The sequence below is a fragment of the Peromyscus maniculatus genome, chromosome 2 (assembly GCF_049852395.1).
Source record: "Peromyscus maniculatus bairdii isolate BWxNUB_F1_BW_parent chromosome 2, HU_Pman_BW_mat_3.1, whole genome shotgun sequence".
In the NCBI taxonomy this organism is placed as follows: Eukaryota; Metazoa; Chordata; class Mammalia; order Rodentia; family Cricetidae; genus Peromyscus; species Peromyscus maniculatus.
In genome coordinates, this window is record NC_134853.1 from 141,730,821 (window position 1) to 141,753,104 (window position 22,284).

Here is a 22,284-nt window from a genome sequence, read left to right on the forward strand (position 1 = left end):
AATACTATTCTCACAAAGTTATGCCGAAGGATAATAGAGACCCTTGGAATGAGTGGGAATTAGTTGTAAAGTACAGTCACTGCACTTTCCTTTTCAGAAACAGCAGTGCTGATAGAGCTCCCACTAGCTGCCCCCCCAGAACTCTCAGAGTGTAGGTTCGGAATGCTGTTTACCTCGTAGAGCCTCGCCTCCGTGACACTCGAGCCCAGCTCTTCCACACTGGTATGGATGTGCTGTTGTGTTTCCAGCTGCAACTCCACACTAGGCAGATCATTACCCCACTCTGCTCGTTCCAGTTTCATCTGAAAAAAAGAAAGCACAGATGTGTTATAACTTGCAAAGGACAGGAAAGTGGTCAGAGTGAACATCTGGATGAGATGGCTAGGGATAAGAGCCCAGTGCAGTAGCACATGCTTGTAATCTCAGCACTCAGAACACAGAAGGCTTAGGATTTCTACGTCAGTCTGGACTACATAAGACCTTGACTTTAATAAACAAAATGGCAAGGGGTAAGATTTGGGCATCTAAACTGTCTCTATCATTCCATGGCTTCTTACAGGAAAATACATCACAATCAATCCTCGAGAGCCTAGAGAGGAAGCCCCACTAACTACAGCAATGGTGGCCTGTGAGAAAACAGTCCTGAGTTTATCAGTCAGAAGTGGGGCTTAACATGCTGAATGTTCAAACACTCCCCTTTGTAGAGTCACAAGACATGATGGCCCACACATTTCATCCCAGCACTCAGTAGGCAGAGAGGCAGGCAGATCTCGGAGTTTCAGGCCAACCCAAGCTACATAGTGAGACCCTGTCTTTTTTTTTTTTTTTTTTTCTTCCGGAGCTGTAACTCAGAGGATAACTGAGCTACATAGATACTACAAGTTTCCCACAAGCTACCATGTAGGGCATGGTTAGCAGAAGGTAACAGACTCCCCAAGAGCTTCAGAAAAGCTTGTGCTATGCAGTGTGGGATTGTGAAAATCTATACTAATCCTGTCCATTTAAAATATAAGGAGAAAGGAATCAGGCATGGTGGTATATGCCTGAAATCCCAGCACTAGGAGGCTAGAGTAGGAAGATCATGAGTTCAAGGACTGCCTAGGCTACACTAACTTCCAGGCCAGCATGGGCTAACGAGTGGAGAGGCAAGGGGACATTTAAAGAGAAGGGATCAGGTGCAGACAAGATCGATGATTAAGGTTTTCTCTACGAGGAACACTTGGTCCTCTTAAGACAGCTTTCTGGACATACACCCACCTGCATCTCTTCTACCCAAGAAAGTAGTTCATATACAAATCGGAGACTGCCCTCGTCTTCGGAGGAGGAGACAGATACAAGTTCAGTCCGGGTCATAGGTTTTCGAAACCAGGAGGTAGAAGAGGAATGAGTTGTCTTGTTCATGGGTTCTGCTTTCAGGTGAGTAGTGGTTAAAGTAGAGGGTGGGGCCAATTCAAGTGAAGTAAAATGGCCTTTCCGGTATAGATTTGTACACTCCAAGCGCAGGGTGACCAGCTCATCCTGCAGACGCATGACCCTAGAGGAGAAGAGGAAACTTAAAACATGCTTAAAATAAAACCTTCATTACCTATTTAACAAGCCATGATAAAAATAAAAATGAGAGCACATCAGGAGAAGTGTTCTGAAAAAGTGTTAACAGGAATGCAAAGTGGTATTTTAACATCATCTAGTTTGGAGTTTTCGAGGCAAATGCCAAATTAAGTGTTAATTGGAAGGAAGTAACATAATATTTATATGGTTTCTGAAGGTCATCATAGACTAAATGCTGGATTGCCATGTGACTTTAGATACTGCTTATCCTCTCTGTGGATCTCAGTTTCCTCATCCACAACATGAGTTCACTAGACCACCAGTGTTTCAAGGTCAAATGTGCTAGCATACCTCTGCAGGTCACTCTGAAATAGAAAGGAATACAGTAAGATGGTACAGTGACCCAGAAATACTCTGCAGGCACTTAGTGGGAAGGGTGTGCAAAAGGAGAAATTTACCACAGGAAACTTCCTGCTTAGAGTACATGCATGCAGTATCCCCGGAAACAGAGTTCTGAGATTCAAGAAAAGACTCAGTACCTGGCTCCTGTCTCAGTCTCGATCCATTACCTCACAGAAAGCAAGCCCTCCCCATGAGCCCCTTCCTCCTCACCTAAAGGCCAGCTCCTCTAGCTGGTAGTAATTCTCATCCCGTAGGATCTGGAGATCCACCTGCAGCTGCCTGATGAGACCCTCGCACTCTTGAATGTACATGACGACGTCAGACTCACACTGGACTGGCTGTCCTGATTCCAGGTGTGCAGCATCCTAAGAAAGAAAGAGTATGGGTGGGACAAGCTCATTGTTCTCACCCACAAGGATGGAGGGAACCAAGAAAAAGGAAGTAACACAGCTGGATTCCTCAACTGTTAACGCTGACTGTTAGAGCAGTCCGGGGAAAGGTGGAAAGCATGTGACATAAGATGTAAGACGGCAAATACTTACAGCCTGCAGTGTATTCTTAGCTAGTGTCAGTTTTTCTTCACAGTTCAAAGCACCATTCTGTATTTTGTTTGCAATCTGCAGCAGCAATTCCAGCCTAAAAAACATAAAGACCATAATGAAGTCCAAGATTCAAAGTAGCCCCTAGGAAATGTCAGACTGCCTTCTGGACCCACCTCTCCACAGCTGGCCGTAGGGATTTCTCTCGCTCTAGCATTTCAATGATGAGTTTCCCCCACTCTTCTTCTACATGGTTAGGGTGGTAGCCTTGAGGCAGTTTAATTCTGCCGAATTCAATCCACACCTGAAAGAGATACTCTTCAGTCCCCAACCACAGCCTGCCCGCTGGCCTGTTTTCATATTTTGCTTCTTGCTTTTTTGGGGGGCGGGGGTATCTAGTCAATCAGCAGTTTTTCACACTATCTAATACAGGAAAAGAATAAAACATCTGACAACTTAAGAGCCAAAACATTTGTATCTAAGCTCTAATGTGCAAAGACCACTTGCTCTAAACTGTTCCATCCTTTCTATCACTTCTAGAAATCTGTCTTCTAGATGAACCTGATTCTGGCAAGTTAAATCCACCCAACTCTTTAGTTTCAAATCCTGTAGAAATAAAATATGAACAGACATCTCCTGTCTTTTCGTCTGAGGGAAAGACTTAGTTTCCCTCTAAAAAGCAAGGAAAAAAAGATTTCTGAATAGAGACGATGTTTTTCACTGACTCCTTTAATAATGACAGTTTGATGATAACGTTCCTTTACCAGATATTCAAGATCCGCCAAGGGCATCAGTCCCTTGGTAGTGATAAAAGGAGAACACGTGGAACCTATTAGGAAGCAACGACAGTACAAACTGGCAAACCCCAAGTCTTAACCAAAAATATGCTTCCTTACCTCTAATAATTTATATAACTCTTTGATTCTTCCTTTCTCTCTCTCCTTGGCAAGAATTTCTGTTTCTTTGAAGTGTATATATTGGTTATAAAGTGCCTACAAAAATTAATATTTGATGAATGAATTAACAATTTTCACACCACGTCCCCAGAGCCAGCAGCGGCACGCTCTGAGGCTTACTCCCAGAGAGAATTTAGAAAAAGCAACTTAAGTCCACGCCTTTTTACCTTTAGTTCAACAGGATTCTGGGGGAAAGATTTCTCTGACATCAAGATTGTATGCTGTCTGATCCAGGGAATGAGTGAGTCCACTCGGCTTTGGTATTCTTGCCACCTGGAGTCCACTTCCTATAGACAGAAGGCAAACATCATAGACCAGATTCGCACTTTTCAGGAGCAGCAGCACAGGATAAAGGGCTCAGACCACCCCATGCCATACAAAACCCTCTTCTAATTGCCTAGACAGATGTCCAACTTAATCCTCAAAGTCTCAGTTTGAAAGCACCCTGACAGGTAGGAAGACTATAAACCAAAGGTGATTCTTCACATTGTAATTACAACACTTGGGAGGCTGAGGCAGTAGGGCCGTGAGTTCAAGGCTAGCCTACAGCTCACAGCCATGGTGCCTAATCAAACTTGTATCAGTCTATGGTCTATGGGAGATGGCATAACATGAGCAATGCTGAGGCTCATTCCTATGACAGTGTCCATTATGACAGAGGTAATGTTGACTCAGGTGGTCTTTGTAAATACATAAGAATTTAAGTAACTTTAGCTAATAAAGGCACTCTACCTCAACAAATCAAGGTACTTTAGGAAAATGTTCTTTTACCGTAGCACTGATCCCTTCACCACCCTCAGGGACTTTGGGGAAGGCATCATAAATTGAAGACACGTAAGTGATTACAGACTTTTCATCTGGAGATGGCACATCCACATCTGAGAGAAAGGTAGAATTTCTTGGTCAGAAGAGGGGAACTTACCAGGAGAAGGAATTATGTAAACATGCTAAATGTCCTTAAAATTCAGTACTCTCACCTTCTGCATCCAGCAATCGGGTGACCCCGAGTCTCTCAGCTACTTCAAAAGCCTGCTCCAAATTCTCCCGGTTACTCTGGATGTGCACTCTCTCCATATCCACCAAATCGGGTCTGTAAAAGTCCACCAAGGCATGGGAAAAACCATCATCTACACAGCACATGAGCTCACACAAGGAGAACCTAACGTTCCCAGAACGCAAACACTGAATGAATTAGAGAGAAAGCAGAAGGTAGGAGGATTCTAATCCTGAACCTATTTTTAATTGCATACCAGGCATCTAATGCTACCCAATTTCAAGCTTACACAAATTCATAAACTAGTACAAAGTGAAAATTGATACATGTGTATGACCACTCAGAGCTCAAATTACTTTTGTTCTTGTGGTTCACACTCCTATCTTCCTTCCTCAGGTCATTCCAAGTCAGCTGCTCCTGAGTTTGATCCAGTCCCTCTTCAGGCCCTGTGCGCTTGCTCTTTCACCCTGCTTGAGATGCTCTGACCCCAGAGTCTGCACGGCTCACTTTTGACATCCTCATCTAAGAGGCTATCTCTGGTCACCTTTGTCCAAATTACCATAACCCTATACCTCTGTCCTTCTACTGTGCCTGCCACTGTATGACAGCACGCAGGTCTGTTTACTGCCTGTCCTCCTCAGTGGACAGGCAGCTCCCTGAAAGCAAGAACACTGACCGGCTCACTCCTTCGGCCAGTGCCTAAACAGTAGGGCTCAATAAAGATTGCTTTCCAAACAAAGCAGTGACTTGGGGTCTAATCCTTGGTGGAAGGGGATGATGGTATGACAGTTCATTACGGTCTAATCCTTGGTGGAAGGGGACGATGAGATGAGAAGAATTCGTTCTAAGAGCACGGAGATCCCATTGCACGTACCTGTATCTGTGTATCAACGCATTGAACATTTTCCCATCACTCCAGCAGGAAGAAAAGTTGGTGCATTTGATCCCTGTGTAACCAGCTGTTACTTTCTGAGTCCACAAGAGTAGTTTCTCCTTGGCAGACATATCCCCCGACTCCCCACTAATGTAGATGTCAGAGATCTGCAAACAGATGAGACATGGAATAACAAGAGTAGTTTCTCCTTGGCAGACATATCCCCCGACTCCCCACTAATGTAGATGTCAGAGATCTGCAAACAGATGAGACATGGAATAAGCCCTCCGAAGATGATGAAGTCTCGTCTTTCTCCTCTCTCTCTAGTATGACTAATGGAGGAAGAGAGACCCACACTGGCTGGCAGCACTGTTGATGACAGCTCCAACAGATGTTCAACCCCTCTGCTAGTTGGAAAAACACAAATTAAAATGTATCCAACTGGCCGGGCAGTGGTGGCCCACACCTTTGACCCCAGCACTTAGGAGGCAGAGACAGGTGGATCTCTGGGTTTGAGTATTCTGCTTCTTTTTATAAAGTTTAATGACTATTTTCCAAAGACTTCTGGCCTGAATATGGGCTATAATTTGTAACCAGTGATTTCTCATTAGAGTTTAAGATATTTATAACTTTTTGCTGCCTCATGCTTACTTTTGCTCAGTAAACATTTTTATATAAAATATTTTGTGTATATTCTTCATCATTTCCTAACAAGTTTTACGTATTCTTTAAGACTTAATTCAAAACTGACATCTAGCATAGTTGTATTGTTTTTAGTCTACATACTATGATCATACATGATAATGTCCAATATTGAATATTCTCTCCATTTATTTTGTTATCATTATAGACCAATCAGCCCTTTCTGATTTGATAGGATTTGAGTGGGGTTTTTTTGGTTTGTTTTGGTTTGGTTTGGTTGTCTCCCCACCGCTTGGTTTTTTGTTTGTTTAGTTTTTTTGAGGCATGGTTTCTCTTTGTAGACTTGGCTGTCCTGGAACTTGCTCTGTAGCCCAGGCTGGCCTCAAACACAGAGATCTGCCTGTCTCTGCCTCCCTAGTGCTGGGATTAAAGGCGTGTGTCAACACCACCCAGGTGTGGGGGAGGGGCATGTGCACATGGGTACAGGAGTCCACAGAGGCAAGGGGTGTCAAATACACCTAGAGTTGGGATTATAGGTGGTTGCCTGTTGTGGGTGCTGGGAATTGAACTTGGGTCCCCTGAAAGAGCAGTGAGTATGTTAAACCACTGAGCCATCTCTTCAGCTCTGCACACTTTTATTTAAGAAAAATAAAAGATATTTGAAGACATTTCTTAAAGTGGAACACCAGATCTACTTTAGAGAAGAAGGAATGCAGCAGGAGAAAATGTGCATACCTGTAATTCCACACAGACCAGAATTTGAATCCCACCCTCCCAGCTCCAAGGTCAGTTCTTACATGCATAAAAACAGGAGTGATAAGGACCATCTTTTCAGGGGAGATATGGTAATCTACCCCAAACTCAGGGTTATGATAAAAAGATCTTGTTTCTCTCTTCACTGAATGATGGTTTTCCTTTAGTAAATCTTTAACACCAACAGCCCTAACAACCTGAATCATCATTTAACTGGATGCTATTTTGTACTACCAATTATTAATTCTTATATTTAACTTTCTCTCTATAGGTTTCTTGAGGTTTGGGCACCACATGCTAATACCAAACTATCTAAAAATGAGGGTGAGCTCCTGGTCACCGGACACATCAACAGCAGCTCAGATGTTGTGAAGAAATAATGTCCAGCTCTGAGATTCTGAAAACTGCGCACACTCGCCTCATGTGCTGATCAAATAGTGAGGACTTTTTAATTAATAATTATTCAGTTTTTAATGAAATAGTAAAAGTAAATACATGAAAGCATCTGAGGGTAAAGTCTATCAAGAATCCAGCAAACTGCAAATTCAAAGCAGTATATAAAGTTAAACAAGTTTAGTGCACTAATTGTGACATCAGCATCTCCTCACAGAAGACGTGAGCACACTCACTAATGGTGACAGCAGCGTCTCCTCACAGAAGTCGTGAGCACACTCACTAATGGTGACAGCAGCATCTCCTCACAGAAGTCGTGAGCACACTCACTAATGGTGACAGCATTGAAACCACTTTAGTGAAGAGCTTTACTTCAGATTTTCAACACAGGTTTAATGAGACAAAGAAATGTTTGGCTCCCTTGGGGAAGAAAAAAAAATACCATGCTTGGATTACAACCCTTTCTAGACTGTAAACTGGTTGAGAAAAATATGATTACCATCACCAGCATCTCAGTAATTAAATGCGGCTTTTGTCCATCTCTTCACGTAATTCTCTCATGTGGTATGTCTCCCATCACTAGGGTCTGCCGAAGCATTTACCTTAACACTCAAAGCAGAGATCCACCTTCCACTTCAGGGAGTTTCCTTCCCTGGCTGAGTGGTAAAAAGACAGCCTCAAAACCATGTCAGAGACTACACGTGTCCGTTCGAGCCTCCTCCTATCATACACTACACAAGGCGCAGTTAATGTCTTCTCCAAAGCATCCCACAAACATAATATTTCCTAATAGTTCTATAAGCATTTGCCAACATCTTAACCTTATGCCAGGTAGTACAGTACGGAGTTGATCCCCAGAACCCATGTAAAAAGGTAGACGGAGACGGACTCTACAGCAGGCCCTGGGACACGGGTGCCCACATACGATAGCAAGTCAACTTCGGAAACATAAATTAAGTCTGGGGCTTTGTCAGCCTGGAATACAATTGCACTGTGTGAATAAAGTGTACACTGTGGTGGGAAAGAAGGCAGGGGAGCTACGGGTGCCAGCACTGGGGTTTATTGGGTAAGAGAGAATATCCGAGGCAGCGTTTATTCATTTTCTAATGGGTAGATGGTGGAGATAGGTAGATCCTTAGAGCTCACTGGCCAGCTAGACGAGAAAATTGGCAAGCTGTAGGTTTAGTAAGAAACCAAAAACCAAGGTAGAAAGCAACTAAGGAAGATGCTCCATGTTGTAAACCTCTGATTCTACATACATGTGCACATATACACATGCACACACACGCCCTCATTCCTACATATATCCACACCCCCTCCACAAATAAAATGAAAGCAATAATCAAGTTTGTTGGAGCCCACTAGGTTTCCTAGCGGCTGTACCCAGCAGGACTGCATAAGAAGTTGACTGGACCGCGGGCCTGGGTACCAGGTGATGGTAACTAGCAAGGGGGAGGTCTTTTGCTCCACTCTTGGCATTGTTATAAATAGAACTTTGGAGTAAAGTTCTGGGGTGGTGGTTAAGGATCCAGGCCCACCGATTCTATCCTGTGTTTTCTCTCTGTTTCTCTCCTCTCTATTTCTAACTAAGTCTCTTATCCCTCATTCCTCAAGATTTCCTGGGGTAAATAAGTGTGGGGGCTGGTCTCCTATACAAGTTAAACTGTGTAATTGATTTAGCATTTTTTATGATTATGCTAAAATGCTATTCAAATGTTATTTTTGCTATATCTTTTTTTAAATCAGTAAAACTATCTGATGAGCAATTTTTTGGAAATATCACCTACATCTCTCTTTAAGACTTTTGTAATACAGCCATGCTTTTTTTTTCTGAGTCTGGGTCTCCAAAAATTTGATTCCTAACCACAAGAATCTAGCTGTGTAACACCAGATTAGTGACCACTACAGGAGCTTTATAACTAATATAAATAATTTTAGAAGCCTCAATCTGGGGCTGGCAAAATGGCTCAGTGGGCAGAGGGCACTTGTCACCAGGCCTGACGACCTGATTTAAATCCTCTCGGGACCCATAGAGTAAAAGGGGAGAACTGACTCCTCCAAGCTGTCCTCCTACGTCCACACACACATGAAAATAAAGACGCGCGCGCACGCACGCGCACACACACACACACACACACACACGCACACACACACACACACACACGCACACACGTGAGTGTGCAGGCCAGAAGACATCCTCAGCTGTTGTTCCTCAGTTTTGAAACATCTTTTCTGTTTGTTTCTGTTTGGTTTTCTTTTTATAGACAAGAACAGCTGGGCAGTGGTGGGGCACCTTTAATCCCAGAATTTGGGAGGCAGAGGCAGGTGGAACTCTTGAGTTCCAGGCCAGCCTGGTCTACAGAGCGAGTTTCAGGACAGCCAGGGCTACACAGAGAAACCCTGTTGGGGGCACAGGGGACAGGACAGGATCTATTACAGGCCTGGAACTCACTGGCTGGACAGTTTCCACTTCCCCAGCACTGTGACTACAAGTCACCACGCCTGGCTTTTTACATGTGAGTTCTGGGGGTCAGTCCTTGTGTTACAACACAAACACTTGACTGATTATCTACCAGCCCTTAAAAATTCACTCAGGCTTGTGTGTGCGTGCATTTATGCATGCATGTGCACACAGGCAAAGGTCGGAAGTCAACTGTGGGTGTCTTCTTCTATCACTGTTCACCTTGGTTTTGTAAACAGGGTCTCTCATTGAATTTGGACCTCACCAATTCGGCTCTAATAACCACTGTTCCTGAATTCCAGTCCTCTGCCTGCACAGGGAGCACTTTGCTTACCAATCATCTAACCTCCTAAAAACACCTCAACTGATTTATTTTTCTTTTATTTGTTTACTCTGTGTGTGTGTGTGTGTGTGTGTGTGTGTGTGTGTGTGTGTGTGTGTGTGTGTGTGTGTTGGGGGGCATGTGTGTTTGCTCCACACATGCATATGGGGGTCAGTACAGTATAGCTTGGAAGAGCTGATTCTATGCTTTCACCATGCAGGTTCCAAAGGTGGAGCTCAGCTGGACAGCAAGTGCCTTTTTCATCCACTGAGGCATCTCTCTGTCCCTTGAAAAACATTTAATATTAAGGTGTATATATAACTACATCCAACACTTCAAGTTAGAAGGCTATATTCCCAAGGAGAATAACAACCTTCTTGGCTTTTTTGTCTCCCCTTTTCTTTAAATGGATTATGTCACTTGATCTCTACCAAATTAATACAGATTGAACTAGTACATGGTGACAGAGATTTATTCAGTTATTCTTGTTTGGTTTGGTTTTTTGGTAATGATCTGGCTACAACTTCATTGGGAGGCCATAACAAGATGGTATTACAAACTCAAAAACAATAATTTTTGTTTATAGAAGACCAGTACCTGGAGCTAAAAAGTTCATCTTATCTTTTTCATATCTCACAGTTACATGAAAGTTATAAGTAATTCAATGCCCAATAAGCAATAATCATAACACCCCAAAGAATCTCAGGAGGATCAAAATTTACTGTGCTTTGCAAAGATCAATAAGATTTCAAAAATGAGTATTACTTAGATTCATCCTTAAAGGATGCTACAGAACTGGAAAACAGAGAGTAAAAGAGAATTCCAAACTGGACACTGGATAAAATTGTCATTTGAAGTAACCTAGCCTATGCAGTGAGACCTGACACACCGCAGGGTGGGGTAAACAGGGGTTGATGTGTGAGGATGGGAAAGTTGAAGTGGGAAAAGAAAGGAGAGAAGGCTGGACAGAAACTAGATTGTGGAGGCATTGGAATGCGAGGTTGGGGAGCTAGACTTGTAAATCTGTACAAGCCTCCAGAAATGAAATGACTAGATGCTCCGAGCAAACAAGTGCAATTATGGTGCACGGAAATCCCCAGCTGGTCTCAAACTTCTAGACAGGAGCCATCACACCTTGAAAACTTTCATTTAAGAGCAAGTGAGGGTCAGTGCACAGCTCTTTATAAATGTCCAGGCAGGGTATCTACTAGCAGCTCTGTATCTCAGGAGTAGAGAAAAAAGGATTTATAGCAACAGGAGAGGTCAGGGGAAGGCCTATCGGCATTCTAATTCACAGAATCTTGTAAGAGAATATAAGCAAAATGAAAGGCCAAGGTCAGGACTGGAGAGATGGCTCAGTGGTTGAGAGGACCTGGGTTCAATTCCCAGCACCCACGTGGCAGCTCATGGATGTCTGTGGCTCCAGTTCCAAGAGATCTGACACCTTCACAGCAATGTACATAAAATATGTTAAATGAATGTTTTTTTTTTTAAAAAAAAAAAAACAAGGCCAAGGTCATAGGATGTGGGCATTTTTATCCCAAATTACAGTACAAATTTATATTTGTCCCCAGAGGCCAAATCCTCTTGCAATAGGCATTTTCAAGGTTTTTCTGCCATGAACAGTGGAAAATGGTATCTTGTTGCTCATCAGCAGTGACAGTCTTCTTCTGTGTATGAGGCATCTGTAGGATGTGTGCTTATGTGCATGTGAATTGCTTGTTCCTGAGAGTTTCTCTATTTTTCTACAAGGAACTTGTCCTTTCCATGTTATTTATAAAATTCTTTATTTTTTATTTTTTTTTAAAGATTTATTTATTTATTATGTATACAGTATTCTTCCCCCATGTATGCCTGCAGGCCAGAAGAGGGCACCAGATCTCATTCTAGGTGGTTGTGAGCTACCATGTGGTTGCTGGGAATTGAACTCAGGACCTCTGGAAGAGTAGCCAGTGCTCTTAACTTCTGAGCCACCTCTCCAGCCCTGTAAAATTCTTTAAATAATATTAATTGCTAACATGCATTGTACCTTGCTTTCAACTCATTTAACTCCCACAATAGCCCCAAAAGTGCATGCTATTATTATCTGAAATATACAGTTTTACAAGGTATACTGTAAGCCACAAGGCTGAGATTCAAATCCAGGCAATCCATGTCACACTTGTAATCACTTCAGCTGAACATGTTACACATTCCCGATTGTAGCCCCCTTTTAGTATACGCATTATATAATAATTTTAGCACTACTTGTAGCTTGATTTTTCCGCCTTGCCCACAGTCAGGACAAATCTTTGTCACCCGCCAGTCCCACAGCCGCTCAGACCCAACCAAATAAACACAGACACTTATATTGCTTCCTGCTAACTGTTCTTATCTTGCTAACTGTGCTTTTATATTAAATTGATCCATTTCCATACATCTATACCTTGCCATGTGGCTGGTGGCTTACTGGCATCTTCACATGCTGCTGGTCATGGCAGCGGCTGCAGTGTCTCTGGTCATGGCGGCGGCTGCAGCCTCTCTGGTCATTGCGGCGGCTGCAGCCTCTCTGGTCATTGCGGCGGCTGCAGCGTCTCCTTCTGCCTTTCTGTCCTTTTATCCTGCCTAGCCACGGCCGATCAGGTTTTATTTATTAACCAATCAGAGCAACTTGACATACAGACCATCCCCCAGCACAGCCAAGTGCAGACCATCTCAAACACCTGCACTCAGGCCCATGGTCCTAATCATCCTCTATACGGACCTGCTGGGTAATGCCACAAAAAACCTGAGAATGGGCTCCCACAGGACCTACAGAACATCCCACAGCAACTACTGTTACATTTCATTTTACCTAACCTAACATTTAAAATGTAAAATTTTAAATACATACCAAGAGATAACAGCAAAGGTCCCTGTACACCCAGCACCTAGCTTCACTATTATCAGCTCACATAGCTAATTTGTTTCATCCACCATGCCTACTTGACTCCTCCCTATTACTATTAAAAGATATATATTATTTTCTCCATAAACATTTTAGTAACTATCTCCCAAATGTTTCTTTTTTTTTTTTTTAAGATTTATTTATTTACTATGTATACGGAAGAGGGAGCCAGATCTCATTACAGATGGCTGTGAGCCACCATGTGGTTGCTGGGAATTGAACTCAGGACCTCTGGAAGAGCAGTCAGTGCTCTTAACCTCTGAGCCATCTCTCCAGCCCCAAAAATGTTTCTTTTTTTTAACGTAATTTCACTATTGTTAGACCCAAAGTAATAATTCTATAGTACATTTTTAATTAATATTTTTCTTTGGTCTGTGGTTTGAGATGAGGGTCTCACATAGCTGGCCCCGGGCTGCATTGGAATTTACCATGTAGCTGAGAACTATGAAGTCCTGCCGCTCCTGCCTTTATCTCCAAAGGGTATGTATAAGCCACCCTGCCCAACATTTAATTTAGTACATATTCAAAAGAAACAAAACCTTAAAAGAAAAATCCTAATCAAAACTATCTTCTACATTCTCCCAGGATTACCATGTCTAGTTTAGTTTTGCTTCTTCTTACAATACAAAACCAATGTGAGTGAAACAACTCTCCCTGTAATTAAAGAGGAGAAATGGGGAAGGGATAGAAAGGCTAATTAGGCCCAGAAAACAGTATGCCAGCTGACCTCTTTCCCATTTCTGGCCCCTGGACTTTTCTAACTCCTCCCTAAAATTGGAGGGCTCTAAGGTGTGGCTTATGAGCTCCCTTCCTGTGCAATGGGATCCACTAGCTATACGGGCAGGAGACTGGAGGCAGGAACAAAGTGGGAAGAGGAGGGATTTTTCGACGATTTTCCTTGCTTAAATGGGCCACATATTCTAGATCTTGATGGCAGAAAGTAGAGTCCGGAAAGAAGGAAAGGGCCAAAAGGCCTGTCTGACCTCAAAGCAAAGCTACTGGTAGCCTGTACGCTCCAGCTGCAAACGCAGTCTTCTTATTAGCGCTCTGAACCATGCTTGTTGGCTGCCCTCAGTCAGCCTCCTTCTTCTTTAACTATTTCCTGACAAGGGAAGTTTCAACTGTAGCACTGGCCACAGTTAACTTCTATTATCTAAAACACGCACTTGGCATGAATGGGCATCGGCTCCATTTCTGAAAAGCAACAAACTCGCAGTGTAAGGTTGTGTCACCAGCTCCATGAGCACGCCCTACGCCAATCAGCATGGGAGTGTTGGGCAGGCAGACACCTGCCGCTCAGTAACTCACATTATCCTCTGAGATGGATTACTACTCTAACACATTAGAAACAAGACACAATACAAGCAAACAATCCAGAGCCAGGAGATACGTGAGCAGCCACAGGGGCTCCTCCTCCACTGGCCTCAAGCTCCCACCCTACAGAGGGAGCTTGTCCTCAAGGCAGATGCCTGCCTAGGAGTCCCACTCCACATTTACAAATGCCTACGGGGTCAAAACATGCTGCTCTCTCTCTTCCTAGCTGCCGCTGTCCCGTAGGCCTGTGACTAGTTGGCAAGTAAGGGACAAGCTCCCTGAAGACACATTATGTCTTCAGAGACTATGCAGCTTTCATGCCCTGTGGCTTAAAGATTTTCATTCTGAAGGAATTTCATATTTAATCTAAGAAGTTACTTCTTAGAAGTTATATCTTAGGTTACATATGTCGGTCCATAGCCCCATTAAGAACACTGAGCCTCAGAGGATGGCAGATGTCTGCATGGAGACTCAGTCACTTCGTTTCCCATCCTTGACCCTATCAGAGTAGTCCAACTGAACTTGGCAGAGGTAGAAGAGATGGAAGCAAAGGCTAGCTGCTCAGAAAATATCACATACCAACTTGACTCACATACTAAACAGCCAAAGAATCAGCCTACTGCTAATAATATCAAGCTACAGATCACTCACTGCCCAAAATATTCTCCCACCAATCTTTTAAGATTCCTCACAGAATTGTAAAGAACCTTACCTCCCAGAAGACACAGCCTCATGGAAAAGTACCACTGCTACCCATGCACAGTTCAGTATCTAGGACTGATTTCCATCATGAGTTCCAAAATGTTTCCACTTCATCCATTCTAAAAAGTCTTACACTTAGGCTTCTTGCTCAATCAAGGGACACGTCCACATCCACAAAGTCAAGAAGAGAGTAGAAGTTGCCAGGGGTGGTGGTGGTGGCGCACGTCTTTAATCTCAGCACTTGGGAGGCAGAGGCAGGCGGATCTCTGTGAGTTTGAGGATAACCTGGTTTACAAAGTAAGTCCCAGGACAGCCTGGGCTACATAGAGAAAGAAACCCTGTCTTGAAAAACCAAAAATGAAAAAAAGTCTCACACTTGATTATGAGCATCTTATAATTATATGAATTTTGTATAATATTATGATTCCACAATATCAACTTTAATAGCATTAGTTTTAAATATAAGCCACTTCAGCAGCTGGTTTTACTTCAATTATTCAACATCTACCCATTAGAAAATGAATAAACGCTGCCTCGGATATTCTCTCTTACCCAATAAACCCCAGTGCTGTCACCCGTAGCTCCCCTGCCTTCTTTCCCACCACAGTGCACACTTTATTCACATAGTGCAATTGTACTCCAGGCTGACAAAGCCCCAGACTTAATTTATGTTTCCGAAGTTGACTTGCTATTGTATGTGGGCACCCGTGTCCCAGGGCCTGCTGTAGAGTCCGTCTCCGTCTACCTTTTTACATGGGTTCTGGGGATCAACTCAAACTATTAAGCAGCAAGTGCTTGTACCCACTAAGCCATCATGCTAGTCCTTTTGTTTTTATTTTTGGTTCCCCCACTTAAGACAAGCTCTCACATATCTCAGACCAGCCTTTAACCTGTAACTCACTGTGTAGTAGAGAATAACCTCGAACTTCTAAACCACCTGTATCCACCTCATGAATGACAGGATTGCATGCATGGACCACCAAGTCTAGTTTACTTGGTGGTAGGGACTAAACTAGGGCTCTGGTATGCTAGGCAGGCACTCTCAAGACAGAGCTGTATCCCCAGCCCAAAAGATATTTCTCAATGGCCACTTTTTAGGATGTTACTGGAGGTCTCCAAATTGCAGTAAAAGATGGTATGGAGATGGGCCTATCCAAGAAGGAATTTCAAACATAGATCACCTTAAGTTTTGAGTTTATCTTTAGCCTCACTGTGTTAGTGTCCAACATGCAGGTTACCTTCATATATCAAGGCAACCATGTAGTTAGTATCACTTGTCTACAGCTAAGCCAAAAACAAAAAACAAAAACAAACAAACAAACAAAAAAACCGTTCTGCATCTCTAAAGCTCGTGCTTCATATGCTGCAGAGGCCAATATACCAATAAAAATTCAACCATGGATGATCTACATGCTACATTGTATGCTACCCAGAATCTTCCTGTGACCTTATCATGGTATCCAGCTTTCTGAATTCTCACCTGATTTTTGAATCCTAGAAATAGTCACAGCAGTTACTGTTGCCTAACAAGACATAGTAAAGCCCTAAAGAAGTTCAATCACAAAGTAAACTTCGTAGTTCTGAATCTCATTCACTCATTTCCCTCTTTGTCTCCTCCCCTCTTCCTCCACCCCTTCCAGCATGTCTCCTGGTCTCCTCTAATTTTAAAATTAGAAGCCAAGGAGGAAGAGTCCTCTGCTTCTATACAAACACACAATGAGTGCTGTCATTAGATACGTCCTCACAGGGAAGAGATTACATCAGCTCTACTAAGAACACCACTCTCCAGAGAGAACAAGCACCCTGAAGACAACTGCCTTGCTCTCCAAGCCATCAAGATCCTTTTCTTCCCCCTATCAATCTTAGGAACTAAGCTAGGCTTCCTCTTCCCCTTTGGACTACACCATAACTTCTTGGAGGAGGTAAACAAACCAAGAGCCTGCCTAAGTAGGAGGACTTATCCAGCACTGCACTTGAAAGACAATCCTACCAGATAGCTTCAGCAATTATATATACTACATGGATACTCAGAACCTGGGATTCCCCAGAGCCAACAAGCCTTGCTTTTAAGCATCAAGGGACAGACCTGAAATAGATTCTGCTTGCCAAACCCTAGCAATCACTAACTCACAGTGCCCCGTGCAGTGCTGTTTGAAATGCACCAAGACCCTGACTGCTTACCCCACGCCACTTTTTAATATGCCTGAGAGGCAGGAATCCAGAAGACAGTTTGATTACCCCAAATATACCACCCACCTCCTCCAGACCCCACGATCAGTATGGCTTGCCTCCAATGACAGGGTACCATCCTCTTCTGAGAAGGGTGTGGAAGTCTTTTCAGGTTCTGTATCTTCGGGCCGGATCCCATGTAGATGCAGCCCATCACTGCCATAGCCAGAGGAAGACGGCAAAATGCTCACAGCGATGCCACTGACAGATAAATCACTCTGGGAAGCAGGCATGATGGGACCCCTGTGGGACACTTGACCCACGTGGGTAGGTTCTATGCAAATAGGTTCTCCTGACTGTTTTAGTATTGATGAAACAACAGAGCACTTAGCAATCCAAGACTCTGTGGGAGGGGCACTCAGAACGTTCTTGGTTCTTCCCCCCACACTCCAGCCCTCTGAAAGTTGGTCTTGATCTCCTGTGTCAGAGGAGTAGTCTGTCCCAGGCAAAGTGCTGCTCCGAAATCCAAGCAGCGTGCCTCCCTGCTCCACTGCAGTCTCTCCTTGCAAAGGCAGCAGCACAGCCCTGCTGCTGCAGGATGCTGTCCTCGGAAATTCCACCAGTTGGCTCACAGATTTCTCACAGTTCCTTTCCGCTGGGTTATCAAGCAGGTGAGCAATGACGGTCATACCCTTTTCCAGGGAATCCCAGGCCCCTCCAACAACTGATGACTCATTCTCCAACAAAAGGTGAGCAGTTTGGATCTCTGCTTGGAATCTCTCCTTTACCTGCACAATCATCCCTTGATCGCCCACCCCTGGGTTGGGAGCTGAGTCTCCAGGCAGCACAGAGTCTAAGGGGGGGTGCTCAGCCCCTCCTACTGCGTGCTCCTTTGGGAGACTCGCTGTTAACTTGGTTAGGGGTTCAGTCTCTTCAATGGCTCCAGCGCCTTCCAAAGGTTCCTCCTTGGGAGATGCTTCTAGAATAGGGGTTTTCTTCCCTCTCCACTTCCTTTTGAACCGAACCCTCTTCTTAGGAGATATGGGAGCCTTCTCAGGAACAGCTATGGACTCTTTCGGCTCCTTAACACAGCCCAGTGAATTTCCCATTTCTTTCCTCTCCCAATCTCAGAAAAAAACGCAGTTAAATCAGTCCTTGGATCCCAGAGAAATTCCAATGTCGGCTTCATCGGATTCAATGCACATTCAAAAAAAATGCACTATGCCGGCAATCCCTCCAATCCTTTCTCCCTCCCTCCCCGCCTCTCTGCCTCTCTCTGTCTCTTCCAGCCGCTCGATTCAGACAGCCATCTTACAGGCTCAGAGCTGCAACAAGACAAATTTCAAAGCATCTCACTGCAGTTCAGAAATCACTTGACCTAAAAGCAGACAGAAACCGGATTGGCTGCTGCTTCCTCTCTCCAAATATGAGGTAATTGGAGCACTGCCCTCAGTAACACAAACAGAACGCAAAAGGGAGCTGGAAACCAGGGAGAGGGAGGAGGAGGGGAGAACGTAAGAGTAAATGGAAAAGGGAGGGGAAAGGAAGAGGTACCCTGGAGGAAGGAGGAGGAGAACAATATCAAGGAGGGGGAAGCAAACCAGCTCGGCTGCTACTAACCAGCAAGGGGAAGGGAGACGAGACCGGAGAAGCTGCAATTATGGCTCCCAAACTACAACATGAAATACGTTTTAATCTCTGCTCCAAGATGTCCAAAGGAGAATAGCAAGTAAGATATACATAATCAGATTTTAACCCAAGAAAGCCTAGAGCCCACTCCTTCCATTAAGAAAAGGAACAGGGGCACGGAAAAATCTATCCTCCTGTGGCATTTGTGACCATCTCCAAAGAAAGAAAGAAAAACAACTATTAATTCTGATGGCCATTAATTAACACATGGATGAAACACCTGGAAATCGGCTTTTGAATACAGTATGTTAAAGCTTGATAGACAGGTGATCACTTGCCAATACAATACAAAAGCCAGGTCACCACGAACAGCATTTGTCAAATGTTCAATAGTAATCACTGATGTTGCTTTTGCCAAAATATGATGCTATGGTATTTTGAACACTTGCTATGTATCAAATACTGTAAAGATATGCATATATATGTATATATTATCCTGTTTAATTCTCACATCAATCATGTAATTTTGTAAGTAAAGAAACTCAGATTTAAGAAAGCTGATTAACTTGTCCAAGTTCAAATAAGTGGCAACACCAGGCACAATCCTTCTAAGACTTCATTTTAACCAGGTAAAATGGTTCATATAGGTAATCTCAGCACTTGGGAGGCTAAACCAGAAGGATTTCAAAGCAAGTCTGAAGCTGGTCTGGGCTACTGAGTGAGACCCTGTCACAAAAATACCCAAAGAATAAAAGAGACTTCATTTTGGCTCCATTCTAATAGCTAGAAGGAGGGCAATCTGCTCTCAGCCACACGAAACAAGAAGATACCCCGCAGTTCTAAGCTAGCAACTGGACTCTGCAGCTGAGCAACAGAGAACCAACACTTGCTGACAGTTGGGGAGGGAGCAGCAGTGGCGGGACGGAGACTCAGGGATCTTCACTCAAACTGAAACAGAATGATGTCGGAAGGGTACTTTAAGTGAGACACACACTACACCCTGCGCTATCAGCAGGATTCCTCTGCCCACGTGTTTTCAGTACACTGTCTAACAAATGAGAATGCGCCACAACCCAAAGGTTGACTCTGAATGGAATGGAAGGAAAGAGGCATGCGTGTGTCTTCTCTGTTGTAGCTCTTTACCCTTTTCTGTTCCCACAGTGCTGGGAATCAGAGGGCGTTGTACATGCTAGAGGCAAGCGCACCACCACTGAGCCACACCGTGTGTGTGTGTGTGTGTGTATTAAATGTAATGGGGTTTGGTGTGTGTGTGTGTGTGTGTGTGTGTGTGTGTGTGTGTGTGTGTGTATTAAATTTAATGGGGTTTGGTGTGTGTGTGTGTGTGTGTGTGTGTGTGTGTATTAAATGTAATGGGGTTTGCTGTGTGTGTGTGTGTGTGTGTGTGTGTGTGTATTAAATGTAATGGGGTTTGCTGTGTGTGTGTGTGTGTGTGTGTGTGTGTGTATTAAATGTAATGGGGTTTGCTCTGTGTGTGTGTGTGTGTGTGTGTGTGTGTGTGTGTGTGTGTATTAAATGTAATGGGGTTTGCTGTTTTACTGGCCAGCGATGAACCCCTGGGCTCTGCCATGTTCTGTGTAAGCACCAACAACTTTTACCAGCACAGCCCTACCCTCCTCTGAAGAACTAAAACGAACCTTCCTAGAAGAAAAGGTACAAGAAGCCCTCAAGCCCCTGCTCCTATGTAGCCCTCCTGAGACTGCCCCCATCCAATCCAGCAGGTGCTTCTCCCCTAAGCCTGTTGCCAAAGCTGACAGCAAAGCTGCAGCGCCATCTTATGGACGTCATGAAACACAGCAAGTAAGAGCACAGGAAACTCAGATTCGGTAAATCAGTTCCCCAACAAAAACCATGCCATTACAACCAAGTTGTTCATGCAGCCACCAAACCTTCACAAATCCAATGAACAAAACAGAAATAAGGGGATTCAAGTTGTGTGCAACAAGGCACAAGCTTGACTGTCATCAATTACATATCAGTTGCATCCTTTTCTTCTGCTACAGAGAGAAACTGGTCAAGACAAGGACAAAAGCTTCAGTGAGGTGGAACTAGGTCCCTTCTAAGCTGAGCAGCTTAACTACTTTACTCAGTGATTCAGTTTCCTTACCTATACGATGTAGACACTACCACCTACGCAATGGGGTTGTAGACAAGGCTAATGATACAATGTCCATAAAGCACTTGGCTCAGTGTCCGCTCCATCTATAATAATCCCTTTTATTCCTATTTATTTATGCCTGGAGCTAAACATTAGGAGGCATCCCTAGCTCCCACAGGAATCCCAGTACACTATTTTTCCCCCTTAACTGGATTCTAAAGAAAGTAGGTATTGTCCAAGATCCAAAGTTTAGGTACTGAGTTTTGTTCTTAGGGCTGCTTCTACTGTTTTACTAAGTTAACTCTGACCACAGGACTAACCTCTTCATGGACCTTCTCCTGGTATAGCTTACGAACACATGGCTGTGCCTTCTGGGAAAGCTGACTTTTGGGATCTACTTATTCTTCAAGTCTTTTCCTCTGGCTTTTTACAGTTAGCCATTTATTACCCATAGTTCTATTTGAGAGATAGCCAGAGTTAAAGAGCACATTTATTCATTCATTCTATTAACATGAATGGCATCTTATCATACCTCAAGTACTGAGCACCATAAAGCACATAAAACCTCCTCAAAGAGGAGGAGGAACAATCAACTGGTATGGTGGTTTATACTTAAATTAAGCACTTGGAAGGTGAAGGCAGAAAGATCACAGGTTCAAGGATAGCCTGGGCCACAAAAGATCTGCTCTGGGAGGGAGGTTGGGGGAGAGAAACTAAAAGTCCTCAACACCACAAAAAGGGCTTGAGCAAACCTAGAGAAAAGGAATTCTGTTATTGCTATAAAGACACGTGGCCCAAAGAGGCCAGCTGGTCGCTCCATTTCAGTTTCCTCACTTGAACAATGCTAAAAACAGCCATCACAGCCCATTTGTCTGGTCAACCTACCTTCACAGCTTTTAGATGATCAAATTCATGAAACAATCCATCTACTTAATGAATATTCATTGAGTGCCTATTCTATGACAAGCAAAGATAGTCCTTGGCATTGCTAAGCTTACTCCTAGTGCAGGGCTAAAGAGCAAACCAACAAACAAGAAACATGCAATATGCCAAATAACGACATTACCTAACAAGTACTGTAAGTCAGACAGTAGTTTCGAGAGCAGTTTGCAGACAAGCTCTAGACAAGCAAAGGAGGGCTGGTGGGACAGCTCAGCAGGTTAGGAGGTGTGCTGAGGAAGGCTCCCCACCAGAGGTCTGCTCCTTGAAACCCTCCCCCATGAGGGGAAGGAGAGAAGCAACTCCTGAGAGTTGTCCCCTGGCTCCACCTACAACCTAGAAATTCCAGTCCTGGTGTCTCTTCTCTCAATGGCAAGGTCACACACACAGAGGCTCACAGTAACGGTGAGCACTTTACTTACATAACGAAGTAATCCACTACAGCCTAAGTGCGGCATAGCTGTGAGGAGCTCCACTCCTATCACACTCTGTAAACCAGTTCAGATGAACAAGCCAGGCCACCCGTCACCATCACTGACAAACCCCACAAAATCTAGGCCTGGGTATTTAGTTTGGTAGTAGAGCATGGGTCTTACATACATAAG

General features: G+C 43.8%; 1 protein-coding gene across 18 annotated transcripts in view; it reads right to left on the minus strand.

Annotated features, from left to right (window-relative positions):
* Positions 1-22,284, minus strand: part of Macf1 (microtubule actin crosslinking factor 1) — a 334,145-nt gene that overhangs the window by 161,389 nt on the left and 150,472 nt on the right. For all 18 annotated transcript variants that reach the window (XM_076564989.1, XM_076565001.1, XM_076564994.1 and 15 more), the window contains 10 exons: positions 5,314-5,480; positions 4,423-4,535; positions 4,217-4,323; positions 3,613-3,732; positions 3,386-3,481; positions 2,666-2,793; positions 2,493-2,586; positions 2,161-2,315; positions 1,258-1,534; positions 174-302 (listed from right to left, as the gene is read on the minus strand). In XM_076564989.1, coding sequence (XP_076421104.1) covers positions 174-302; positions 1,258-1,534; positions 2,161-2,315; positions 2,493-2,586; positions 2,666-2,793; positions 3,386-3,481; positions 3,613-3,732; positions 4,217-4,323; positions 4,423-4,535; positions 5,314-5,480 — 1,386 coding nt within the window. The remainder of the gene's footprint in view (positions 1-173; positions 303-1,257; positions 1,535-2,160; positions 2,316-2,492; positions 2,587-2,665; positions 2,794-3,385; positions 3,482-3,612; positions 3,733-4,216; positions 4,324-4,422; positions 4,536-5,313; positions 5,481-22,284) is intronic.